Raw genomic sequence first — 13551 nt, 5'->3', positions numbered from 1 at the left:
TATATTACAGAATTATTTATATACATAGAGTGTTACAAACTGGGGATGTTCTGTTATATAAGGGACTTGTACTCATTTTATTTTCTAAACTAAATTCAGATTTCACTGATAATTTCACTGTCCTTTGACCTATGTTTACTTTTTATAGACCATGTTCTTATACCAGCCTGATTTAAGAGATTAGATGTGTTGCTGAAAAGTTACATGGCAGAAACAAAATAATTTAACAGGAGACCTGGAAGTGTGTATAACTACAAAGATTCATCTAATTTAGAATGTATTTGTTTCAGACTTGACTCAGTTTAATCTAAGTTTTTTGTTTGTAGAATTTACTCATGGAAAACTTTATTAAATACTTCTTCAGACTGCATAGGCGAGGTAGAGTGAGGAGAGAAATTACACTTTAAATCATGAAATATAAAGAAGACAACTTGTTTCTAAGAGTGTCAGATAGGTGGGATCTATACAAATGCCTATAAGCAAATCTTCAGAGTTGCTGATGCCAGGCCTGCTTGGAGTTGTGGGGTCTCCTTCTCAAAGTAGGAAGGGATTGTATCCTGGAGTCCCTTTTGCTTTCCTTTTCCCCCACCTGCAAGGCATTAAAGTTATTAAAGCCATTGCTTTAACCAGTGCTTTCCTTTGCTTTTTTGCCTTTTACTGACGTTGATGTGTAGCTCATTTTCTTCTTAGGGGTGGTTGGCCTTGGCAGGTTTCCCTCCGGCTGAAGTCATCCCATGGAGATGGCAGGCTCCTCTGCGGGGCTACTCTCCTGAGTAGCTGCTGGGTCCTCACAGCAGCACACTGTTTCAAGAGGTATGTGTCCACCTTCCCAAACAACCCAGTGTAGCTTCTATTCATCAGTTCTTCCAACCCCCTCATGCTCTACAGCACTCAAGGTGTCAGAGCCAGGCTATGAGCTTTCGCTGCTTGTTGTGCCAGCAGCCCTGTGGAATAAGGGAGTGACAAAAGGAGCAAAGAGAGCCCTTAGAAGGCCACTTGCTACCCTGGTGTTAAAACAAACTCTGGATTTAGGGAGAACAGAAGAAGAGGGGTTTTTGGAGAGGAGGCAGCAATGTCAGTGCTCCCCCCAAGAACATATCTGAGGCTGAAATTATATCTTTGTAGAGGTAGAATAGACCTCGGATTATTTAGTTATAATGATAAGGAGTAGGGAATGCAGTTGTAGTGTTTTTGATTCTTTGAGTCTTGGTGTCTTGTACCTTTGAGAAAGGTTGCATCTGTTTCATTCTTGGTTTCCTGTAGTTTAGTCCTGATTATTTCTTCTTGTCCCAAACATTTTATCAGTCCTTTCTGAAGTCTTCCCAGTTCAGAGGAGAGGTCACGCAGTCACCAGAGTCACAGAGTTCATGGTGGCAGATCCTGCAGTAGAACTGGCTCTACTTTCTCTTGTTTAGTGCTTTTTTGTGGGCCTTGGTTAATGGCCCTTTCCTCAGCATTGATTTTGGTATTTAAATATGTATACTAATGCTTGTCAAAATATTGATAATTATTAAAGCAATGTATTGAGTACAGAGTTTAATTATAGTATTTTAATTTTGTGTTTTGAACATTGTCACAATGAAGTTTTAAAAAAATGTGTACCACATTGTTGAAACATTTTTGCAAGCAGAAATTTTTCTGTTTTTTCTTATGTGATATCATATGGTACATACCTTTGCCTCATTATGTACTTGTAATCCATTCATGCAGATTTGTTCATTCACTTTAACTGCTCTATGAATTTTAACTGCTATTGAAAGACTGAACCAGTTTATTTATTCCCCTGTTGCTGCGTAGTTAGCTGCTTTCCATTCTTTCATTGATAGAAAACAATGTTGCAATAAACAACCAGGTACAAGTCTCACTGGGTGTGTGCACATGGGGACATTTTTCTGGGTCCTGGAATATGGATTCCCTTCAATTTTTCAAGCCTTACCCATTTATCCTTTGAAGAAATTGTATCCGTTTATAACCCAGCAATGTGTAAGTTCCTGTTTCCTCACGACTCCACCTAAACTTGATACTATCAAAATTTTAAATTTTTTGCCAATCACAAAGTTTTGGGGTTTCTTTTTAATTGTATTTACCTGACCAATGTCTTCCTCTTTCATGAATTCTTTGTTTATATACTTTGCCTGTTTTTGTATTGGGCTATTTGTCTATTTGTAATTGATTTTTTAAATTTTTGGATATGTTCTGTGGGCTAAGTCTTTGTTGTCAGGTGTTACAAGTACTTTTTCCTAGTCTGGACCATGTCCTTTTACTTGTTTATGGTCTTTTTCTTACAAAACTATCTTAATATATTTAAAAGTGTCATCATTTTCTTAAAAGTTTTACAAAAGCTTTGTATTTCTTATTTAAAAAATCTTTGCCCCATTTGGTGAAGATATTCTCTTATTTTTTTTCCTAAAAATTACCTTTATAGTTTTGCTTTTAATATTTAGAAGTTTAATTTTTCCAGTTTATTTTTGTTTATAGTATATGGTATGAAGAAAGGACCTAATCTTATACTTTTTTTTATGGATAGTTTTCACAGCATTTTTTATTAAATATTCTAGTCTTTACCCACTGATTATGCTGTCATATGCCAAATTCTCATATATCCTTGTTCCTAGGATCTCTGTTTTCTTCTGTTTTTGTACTTCAGTAAATATTTGTGCAGTCATCTTCCACATTCAAGGTGCTGCAGATAATATGTATTTTATTTATTTATTATTATTATTATTATTATTATTTGAGACGGAGTCTCACTTTGTTGCCCCAGCTGGAGTGCAGTGGCACGATCTTGGCTTACTGCAGCCTCTGCCCTGCCAGGTTTAAGGATTCTTCCGCCTCAGCCTCTTGAGTAGCTGGGATTACAGGTGTGCGTCACCATGCCTGGCTAATTTTTGTATTTTTAATAGAGATGGGGTTTCACCATGTTGGCCAGGCTGGTCTTGTACTCCTGACCTCAAGTGATCTGCCCGCCTTGCCTTCCCAGCCTGACCAAACCTGTATTTTACATAACAGTGGCCATTTGGGGATATAATTGAGCTTCAGAGTCCACCTGTTTACTAGTGGGTTTAACACATTCCTGTGTTACCTGAGTGGCATGAACAATAAAGATCATGTTAATTCATTCACTTAACAAATAATTATTGAGCCCTTAATGTTCTCAGGCACCTGCTATGTACTAGAGATACAGTGGAGAACAAGTCAGATAGAATCCTTGCTGTTACAGAGTTTACTATGTAGTTATAGGAGCTGAGAGGAAGGAGACGTTGACTTTGCTGATATGACCAGAAAAAGTTTAGGGCACCATTTTTAAAGTGAGATATTTTTACCACAATGTTAGATTCATTTAGCTTGTTAATAGTCCAGGTTCCTGAGCCTCTGCTCTAAATCTGCTGAATCTTTGGAGATGAGACCCAGGAGTTGCTTAGGTTAAGACCCACTTGCTTAGAGAAAGGATAGTTGAAGAATGATGATGGGGAAGAATAAGTGGAATTGACAGACGCTTATCTTTATCGTGTTCAACATATTAATTGCTAAACTGATAAAGGACACTGATGGTAAATTGATTATATTTTTGGGTGCCAGAAGAAGGGGAGGGCCAAGTAATATGTTGGAAGGTAGGATCATGATGGCAAAATATCTTTTCTTTTCATATATGGGAAGACCAATTTTTAAAAATTTCTTCTAAAAAAAAAACCAGGATACATGTGCAAAACGTGCAGGTTCTTACATAGGTATACGCATGTCATCGTGGTTTGCTGCACTTATTGACTGGTCCTCTAAGTTCCCTACCCTTATCTGGCAAAATATCTTGATAGGCTGATTCTAACAAGCAATATGGAATAAGGATGAAATAAAATGCTGCCTTTAGTTCCAGGAAATTTGGCTGAAATACAGCACAAGTGAAAAACTCACTGGTTTTAGTGTCCTGCAACTTTAATAAGACTCAGCAATACAATATGGTTGCCCATGAAATTAATTCAGTCTTGGGTAGCACTGACGAACGGTGTCCGGACAAAGCAGTGAAGAACTTTGCTATTCTGTCTTTCTGTGCTCAAGCAACTGTCAGGGAGAAAAGCACTGTGTCCATCAAACAGAGAGAACTGTGCTCAGTTCTGTGTGCCACACGATGAGAAAAGGACATGGTGCTCTAAGAAGGGCAAGCAGAAAGGAAAGATTGTGTGGGACTGGATTAGATTTGTTGCCTTTTGCTTCAGATACCACAAATGTTAAAGGGAGATAAGATAATTTTTGTTTTAACATAAAAAAGAGTCTTCTGTTGTTTATTTTTTATTTCTTTGACACGAGGACAGTTCAAAGATGGAATGGGCTATATGTGGGAGGAAAAGCGAGTTCTGTTAAGGAGTCTGTTTAAGCAGAGAGAGCTTAGGTTCATGTGAAGGTAGAGGCTGGTGGTAGATAAGATGTAATGTTTAGAGTACTGTGGTGAGAAAGCAAAAGCTATGTTTGAAGGATGGCAATTATTACCTAGAATACAGGATCTGGGATTTGTTAGTGAACTTAGAAGAGAGAGATGAGAATGGCCTGGGATGCCAGGGTTATGGATTTCTCTTTCATTTACTAGGCAGTGGGAAACCACTTAAGTTTTGAGCCTTGAAAGATGATCAATGAAGAGTTTCAGGAGATGAGTCATTTGGAGACTTATGGCATATATCTGAGGGGGTAAGGCAAAGTTATTAATCTAGGGGGGCATCTGTGAATGGGCTTGATATTATATTAAAAAAATCTTTGTATATGTTTGTACTTACATGCCTTTTTCTGGCAAATTGGTCTGTGTTACCAAATGATTTAAGTAGGAACTGGAGGGACTGTGAGGAAGGGACCTAATTTTATACTTTTATACTGGAGGGAGACCAGTTGTTATAAGATTATTATAATAATAGAAATAGGTGAAAAGGAAAGGAGGGAGTGAAGGTAGAGAGGCTGTTAGAAATCAGTAGAGCCTGGTACAATACAACATAAGGAGACTTGGATCTGGCCACCAAGACCAGGGTTACAATTCTAGCTCTTCCAATTGTTAATTGTTTAACTTTGCAGAAATTATTTAACCTCTTGGAGTCTCAGGTTACTTCATTTTACATCTGTAAAATGAAGATAATAATGTTCCACAGTGAGAAACAAATGATCTGCAAAGTATGTGAAAGTATTTTATAAACTGTAAAATTCAAAACAAACATTGGCTATTTTTATGTTGGAGTTTAAAAAGGCAAGAATTGAAGACGTATTACTGAAAGTAGGGAACTGAGGATGATTTTATTTCACTTACTAATGGAGAAGAATAAGGTATAAAACTGCAAAGAACTTGAAGAAGCCTATTTTGGGGCTTTGAATTTAAGCAAAATAATCTATTATCTTCCTGTTATTCAAGATTTCTTGTCTTTCAAATTTCAGCCAAAAGTTACAGTCATAGGAGTTCAAGGCTTAAAGTATTAAAGTAGGAAGATTGCTCAAAAGTTGCACTTGAGGTTAAAAACTTTAACTTTTGGGTTCCCTGGATGGGCTCTTTTTTTTGTTGTTGTTGTTATTGTTGGATTTATTTGTTTACATGTCATTATTTCTCCTTTGGCCTGCTCTGTCTTGATTATTGCTTAAAGTCAGTAATCGTCTCATTTCTCATTTGTGTTTATACACCAAGTGTCTACTGTATGACTTGGCACATAGTAGATACTCTGAATGATTGTTGCATGATGAAAGTGGTGGCTCAGTTGCCAGATAGTGAATATATTTAAGAATGTTGGACTTTTTAGAGGATGATGATATTTTTAAACCGAGATCAACAGATAATTCCTTCCATATGTCATTTGGAATTTCTTCTCATTATTTGCACAGTTTAAGATAAAAATAGTTGATTAAAGAGCAGAGGAGCAGATTATGATATGCAGCATTTTGATATGCTTTGGCTATAATATAAGATTCTTTTAATGTGAGTAGGGAAAAAACTGCTTTGCAAATGTTTTATATATCCTTCTGACTTGGCCTTTACCTTTTGCCGGATTTCATAGACTTCCTGTTTGAAGCGCCTAAGGAGGCTACAGCTCACATCTTTATTGAAGTAAGTTTATTAAAAGGCATACAGCTAGTTACCAGTGATTAGAACAAGCTCCAAATTTTGTTTTCCTAGATTTAGGGACTTTTGCTTAAAACAAATCCTCCTTTCATCATCAGAAACACTGAAATTTGCAAAATACAGACTGTAATACAGAAGCAATGTAGTAGGGCTCTGAGAGGTTCCTGTCCTTTTAGATGCCAGGTGAAAGATACCTTAGTTTAATATAAGGCCTATAGGTAGGGGAACGGGTTTTCATATTTCGAAATTAGCTTCCCCTCACCCCCTTTTGACATTTCCACTGTTTTATCAACTACTGGGTTTCTGTATACCTAAAGATTTCTTGTTCATCAGAGCTTCCTTGGTACCTAATTCTTGCAGTGATGTAGGCCAGTGTTCTTGAGCAGCCATTTCTGGACAATAAGGCATAGATTGTTATTACCATTTGTGTTATTTTATTATACAGGATGAGAACATTTTATGCTTATTTGTTTGCCTTCATAGCAGTCACTCTTTTATATAATCTTTGTATCAGAATAATTTAGGAATGATGGCCTGATGAGGATGAGATCAAAATGCCATAATTCCACTCTGCCATATTAATGCCATAATGCCACTAGCCTCAATTACACTCATTTCATGTGGAGTAGTCTCTTTAAGGGTGCTTTATGTGAAGGCTGGCAAAGTTTTCGTAACTCAACCCTTATTCCCTCATAGTTTTCACACATTTCCATGCCAATGTAACAAGTGCACCTGAAGTAGTTGGTAAATCACTATTAAAGGCTATCTCATTTTTCACATTTTTCTTAATGTTAATGCAATACACATGGAATGCAGTATCCTGTTGGCAATTTGAAGTGGAAACTTTGATAAATTAAGTTCTTTTGTAACTGGCTCGTGAATCTTACATAATATAAATTGCTAATTTTTGCTTTCTATTCTAGATTGTAACTACAAGTACCATGAAATGACCTTCCATGTCTATTGTGGTGCAGCAATATAACTGAGACAAAAGTTCCTGAATATTAATTTCTTTTAATTGCTTATTCTGATAACAAACATGATTTTGCAGGAATAAATGTACCTGAAAGAAGGGCTTTCTTATTTCTGTAATTTTACTCCAAAGTGGACTTGTTCAAGAATATAACTTTACCTGACTTTATCTCATTGACTTTTTGCCCTAGAAATGCAGTAGTAGCTGGAAATTGTTAGAAATGACTAGATATTTCTAATTAGAGAGATGGCCACAGAGGTAATGGGACTTACTTTTTAAGAACACAGTGTGTCAGGTGCCTAATATATGTTTCATCATGACATAGTATATGGTAGAACAGAGCTCTTAGGAACATAGTCTTCAGTAATACACATATCACCAATCATGCTAAAACTATTTCTGTAGTACACATAGTATTTGTGTATGTGTAAGGGCTAACACAGGTTCTACTGAGGTTTACTTCTCTGTAAGCAATTGGAACCATTTACATAAACAACTTTAGTCAACTACTTTTTGAGTTTCATCCAGAGAGGAAAAACAGATTTTAGTAGTAGCAGATGTGCACGGCTTGATGTAAAATATTGTTTTCCTGTAGAAACGAATCCATGTAGAGAAGAAACACAAAGAATATGACCCTGCAACCTGAATTAATTCTACATTTAATTCTAGTAATTTGTTGTTGTTGTTGTTTACTTTAGCCTCAGAGTCTCAGAGAAACTTGGACATTGGATTTTAATAAACTACTGTGTCTCAGATCCTCTCTTGCTCAAGCTTCTCTGGGAATTTCATCCAATTTTTATTTGAGGGGGAGTTGAAGGCATTTCAGCAAAGCAAACAACTGAATGATGTGTCAGCCAAAACCTGAAATGTTTGTTTTAGAAGCATTTTTGGATAAAATAAAGTCTATCAAAATAACAAAAGTTCAACTAGAAAGACCTTAAAATACATTGCAAAAGAAGATTGCTTTATATGTTGTCATGAGAAGCCTAGAACCATAATAGATACTTCTGAAGTCCACACACATATTGAGTACTTCAGCCAAAGTGTTATCCCTAAAGCATATAATCATACCCACTAGGAGAGGTGACACTAGAAGACAAAAATTTGGTTGGAAAACTATTCCAATCTTGTGTCAGATGCCCTTCAACTTCTAAGCACAAAATATATTCTAAGAATAATTGGAGTTAAAGGAGTGTGAGACTCCATGCTTAGGTTTAGCTGGTACATTTCCCTAAATTAGGACAACTTTAAAAGTATAGGTACTGGCCGGGTGCAGTACCTATAATCTCAGCACTTCAGGAGGCCAAGGCAGGCGGATCACTTGAGCCCAGGAGTTTGAGGCCAACCAAGGCAACATAGTGAGACCCTATCTCTACAAAAAATAATTTTTGAAAATTAGTGAGCATGGTGGCACGCACTTGTGGTCCCGGCTGCTTGAGTGGCTAAGGCAGGAGGATGGCTTGAGCCTAGGAGATCAAGGCTCGCAGTGAGCCGTGATCGCACCACTGCGCTCCAGCCTGGGCAACAGAGTGAACCCTTGTCTCAAAAAAGAAAAAAAAAATGTGTGTGTGTGTGTGTGTGTATTCCATATATACATATGAACTAACAAAGAACTTCATTTTGACAAGAGTGGTACTGTTTGCCTTTTTGTTAGGTAAATATTTTTATTCTCAGTTTAATATTAACTGCTGATTGGTGAGCATACAAATTCTGGGGTTTACCTGCCAAAATCTACTTGATCCAAGAACACAATGTATGTATGGAACATGTATGCTTTTTGCATTTTGGTTTCTATTAGTAATCTCTTAGGATGCTTACTTCATCCAGTGAAATTCTGGGCATGTACAGGCAGGAGTTATGCCCACACTTTTGAGTCTTTGGTTCAGTGGTTCCCAAGTCTGACTGTGGATCTGAACCACCTGTGATCCTACACCAGCCGTATTAATTTATATTCTCAGAGATCGTATGGCTTGGACATTTATATTTTTTAAAGTGGTATAGGTGATTCTGATGAATAGCCAGCATTAACAAGAACATTGGATTTTCATGGGGTTTTTATATGAAATAGAAACTTTTTTTGATAGTTTTGTTATAGTATGGTAATTGGTAAGATCTCTTTTTAATTTCAGTAAGTTAGGGATGAGAGTGTATGTATGTGGACATGAATGTCTTTCAAAATAACTCATTCAATATACATTTATTAAGTGCTTTCTCTGTGCCAAGCACTTTGCTGGGTGCTAAGGATACAATAGTGATCATGACATGGTCCTTGCCCTTGAGAAGCCTTTAATTAAGTCCTAGAAACTGTTACATATGAATTGAGAGTGTTCAAAAGGATTGGCTAGCTTTCAGGAGAGCAGAGGATTAGGAGGAGCCTCCTAGGAGATCTTTGACTTGATCAGGACAAAATCAGGTTTTGCCATATTAGGATAGAGGGGATGAGAGAAACAACATTGCACATAGTTTGGATAATGACGTGGGTTTGTAAGACAACTCTTCAAACGGTTTAAATGACAGGAGCACAGGGGCCAGGCTGGTATCAGAGAGGGGAACAAGGACCAGTTCTTAGATGGATTTGTGTATCATTTAAGGAATTTGAATTTCACATAGATTGGGGATCCCTTGAAGGGTACTCAGAAGGAGTTAATATTATCAGGCAGAAACATCACTCTGGCGGCAGCATGAGGGATGGGTTGAAAAATTTAAAACTTGAAGCAGCAGGTCCATTCAGGCAACTACTGCAATAGTCTTGGCATGAAATGACACATTAAGGCAAGATTGCCCAGGGCTTTAACATTGATATTATTTTAAAAATAAATTGCCTGTGCTAGTAATGTCCTGTTTCTTTGCTTACTGGATGAAGACTCAATTTTTATAGATAATGCGGAATAGATTTATACAGCCAGTTTAGCTGCAAAGATTAATTTAGCCAAGCGTCACAGCTGTTTCTTACAGAATGGAAAATATTGTTGCAATAAGACTTAAAACAGAGTGAAATCCTGTCTCAAAAAAAAAAGATAAAAACCCAAACAGGTCAAAGTACTTTAAATAATATATTTAACATAGTGTATCTAAAATATTATCATTGCAAAATGTAACTAATAGAAAAGTTGAGATTCTTATGAGATTCTTATTATAATATTCCTATAGATAATATTCTTATCTATAGGGACAATATTTTAGTATTTTTTTCATACTAAGTATTCAAAATTCTGTGTATTTTGTACTTTCAGCACATCTCAATTCAGACTAGCCATATTTCAAGTGCTGCAATAACCACAGTTAGCTAGTGGCTACCATATCGGGCACTACAGCTCTAGATAATTTCTTAAATTCTATTAAAAATATAAATGCAACATTTCAGCAGTACTTTCAAGGATGTATTTACAATAATTCTCATGGGAAAAGTGTTAAATCATTTGGGGTTTTACTTTAAATACATGAATGTACTGTTAATAAAATTTAATGAATATACTAGTGATATTATTAGCACACAGAAAGTAGAAGGGAAAATAAGTACTTGATTACTCTCCATGCCTATTACTTTTTAGTTTCAGTATGTGAAATAATCCTAAATTTCACTTAAATTTTCAAGGAAGCTATAAGAGCATATACTTTAGGCACAATATATTAAAAAGCCTCTGAACTTTAAAGATATGTGATGATTTAAGATTGAGTCTCAAGAAATCACAGATTAACTATTAATATTAAAGATCAACAGTAGGTAGCTGTATAAGCCAAATCATCTTTATTGCACTGTTTAGTTTTTGAGCACTGACAGTTAATTATATATACAAGATGGTCAGAGCCCTACTTAAGGATTAGAATATTCAGGCATCTCATAACCTCCAGTAATTTTATAGAAGTGGGAAGTTTTATTTTAAATAGACAGTAGAAAATGCCAAGCTTTTGAATACCAACTCAGTTCTAAGTTCACATTCAAGTACAGATCTTGTAAACAATAAAAACCCAAGTTTTGGTTAAAAAAAAATTAAGGTGAAAGTTGTTACATGCATGCTTCCCCACTTTTAACAGTTAGATGCCAGCACAAAATAGGTGGAGCTGATGAAACCAGGGCTGGAGTTTTGGCAGGTAAAAGACAAGCAGGGTAGTTTTTCAAGAGTGATTGTTGTAATGGGCAGATGGTAGAATCCAAGCCCGATAATAAGGGAAGTAATAAAAGACTGAAATGAAAAAATAGTGGGGCCAAAGGATAGAAGTCCAATGGGTTTGAAGGATTTTAGAGCTGTAAAAACAGAAGGCAGAAATATGTTATGTGTGAAATCAAGATTTCAGAGGTGTGTGGTTATCTGGTGAATACAAGGTCTAGGTCTTACATTGTAAATGGGTGGCTGAGATGAGGTGGAGAATACACTCATTGCAGATGAGTAAGTCACGGAACTACAAAGGAAAAGTTATTGGAAATTAAGTCTTAAGAATGTTATAAGTAGTGGAATGCAATGAGCATGGAGCTCTAGTCTTCTGTGAAAAAGAGGAAGTAACTAGGAGATGGGTTGTGTCATGCATTCTAGGTCAGAGGTTCTCAACTGGGGGCAGTTTGCCTAACAGGGAACACGTGACTATGTCTGGAGACATTTTTGGTAATCACAACTGGGGATGAAGGGTGTGTGTACCATGTACCAGTGGCGTCTAGTGAATAGGGGCCAGGGATGCTTCTAAACACACTATAATGCACAGGACAGCCCTCACAACAGATAATTACCTGGTCCAAAATGTTAATAGGTTCTGAGATTGAGAAACCCTGCTTTAGGTGGGTTCGGTATCAGAATTAAAGTATGATGGCTGAAAAACAGGCTGAGAACTATCCATCTGGTAAATATTGCTTCTATTTTAATGGAATATAGAAAGTATACCTTAATAATAAACATTCACTAACAATCAATTTTTTGCATTCCTAATTAACGGCACAATACTATTTTAGGTGTTTTAGATTAATCAGTGAACACAATAAAGATATCTCTGACCTGGAATAGCTTTGACTCAAGCAGGGAGGAGAATAAATGTAATAAATTGTAAATTAGATAGTTTTGTTAGAAAGTGATGCTTAAAAAAGAGGAAAAGTAGAGATGAATGATATTGGGAGTGTTTGATGATGGGAGGACAAAGAAAGATGGGTTGCAATTTTAAATATGAGGGTGTCAAAGTAGGCTTCATTGAGGTGACATCTGAATAAAGATTTAAAAGAGGGGAAAGGATAGAATGAATATATGTTTATCTGAAAGTACAGTTTGGGTTTGCATTCACTTTAGAGGAAAGGGAAGGAGTTTAAGTCCACCTTGCAAGAGTGAAGTGGATTGTACTAAGTACTTTGAGGGACACAATGTTAGTTTCTGCCCTCACAGAGCTTCATGACAAATTAACAATTCTTGGAAATAACAGAGCAACAAAAATGGCAAACACAGGACAATAATTTTGACCTATTTGTTCCTGTTTTGATCCCTTTTCATTTGGGAAATGACAGGTTAATGATTAGTCTTTATTTTCCACTCATCCTCCACATTTGCTCATTCTTGGAGAACAGATTACATAGTGAAATGAAGACAAGAGGTTATGACAATGGGTTTGCAGTAGAGGATCAGGAATGATGGGTCAGATAAATGGAAAGAAAGGTTGAATTTACAAAAGGGGCTGATGATTTGGAAGAAAGGCTTGTATCTTCATTAGTCTTCCTTCTTGACAATAATTTTCAGTATCTGAAGCAAGTCTCTCATTAGTACTGTCTGCCTCTCAGGTATGGCAACAGCACTAGGAACTATGCTGTTAGGGTTGGAGATTATCATACTCTGGTACCAGAGGAGTTTGAGGAAGAAGTTGGAGTTCAACAGATTGTGATTCATCGGGAGTATCGACCCGACAGCAGTGATTATGACATAGCCCTGGTTAGATTACAAGGACCAGAAGAGCAATGTGCCAGATTCAGCAGCCACGTTTTGCCAGCCTGTTTACCACTCTGGAGAGAGAGGCCACAGAAAACAGCATCCAACTGTTACATAACAGGATGGGGTGACACAGGTGAGGCATAATCAAAAAAAGTAGGGCACCTTTTTGTGTCTGGTATTATCCACATATTTGGGTGTGCAATGGGCAGTAAGATCTTAAATGGATTCACTTATTTGGAGAAATTTTGCTTAGTGTGAAATGCATGCATATAATTGAGACATATTCTGGAGGTATTGTTGGTTCTAATGAGAACTTTAGCATAAACTGAGAACTAAGTTTAATTCAGTGAAGTAGATATGAATTGATGTGCTAATGCGAAACCAGCATTAATGCATTCTATGCTTTTTAATATACAGAATTCAAATACGAAAGCCTGCACAAATGTGCTTTCTTAGGTCACCTTACTCTACAAATCCATAAATGTTATTCATTATTCCTCAGACAATTCAGTACTGAGAAATAAATTTGTAAAGGTTAAGATTGTGTCAACACTAAAAAAGGCAGCTAACAATAGTACATACCAGTTAGTCATTGC

General features: G+C 36.5%; 1 protein-coding gene across 4 annotated transcripts in view; it reads left to right on the top strand.

Annotated features, from left to right (window-relative positions):
* PRSS12 (serine protease 12) overlaps positions 1-13551 on the top strand; it is a 73269-nt gene that overhangs the window by 57365 nt on the left and 2353 nt on the right. The window contains exons 11-13 of one of the 4 annotated variants that reach the window (XM_024246487.3): positions 691-813; positions 6018-6067; positions 7006-8618. In XM_024246487.3, the coding sequence (XP_024102255.2) occupies positions 691-813; positions 6018-6030 (136 nt within the window). In that variant the 3' untranslated portion in view covers positions 6031-6067; positions 7006-8618. Of the gene's footprint in view, positions 1-690; positions 814-1305; positions 1426-6017; positions 6068-7005; positions 8619-12807; positions 13089-13551 lie in introns of those variants that run through there. The other 3 variants (XM_003776519.5, XM_063723615.1, XM_024246486.3) reach the window with 3 other exon arrangements.

Source organism: Pongo abelii, chromosome 3 (assembly GCF_028885655.2).
Source record: "Pongo abelii isolate AG06213 chromosome 3, NHGRI_mPonAbe1-v2.0_pri, whole genome shotgun sequence".
In the NCBI taxonomy this organism is placed as follows: domain Eukaryota; kingdom Metazoa; phylum Chordata; class Mammalia; order Primates; family Hominidae; genus Pongo; species Pongo abelii.
Note: the sequence above shows the minus strand (reverse complement) of the source record. Positions and strands in the feature narration are given on the sequence as shown.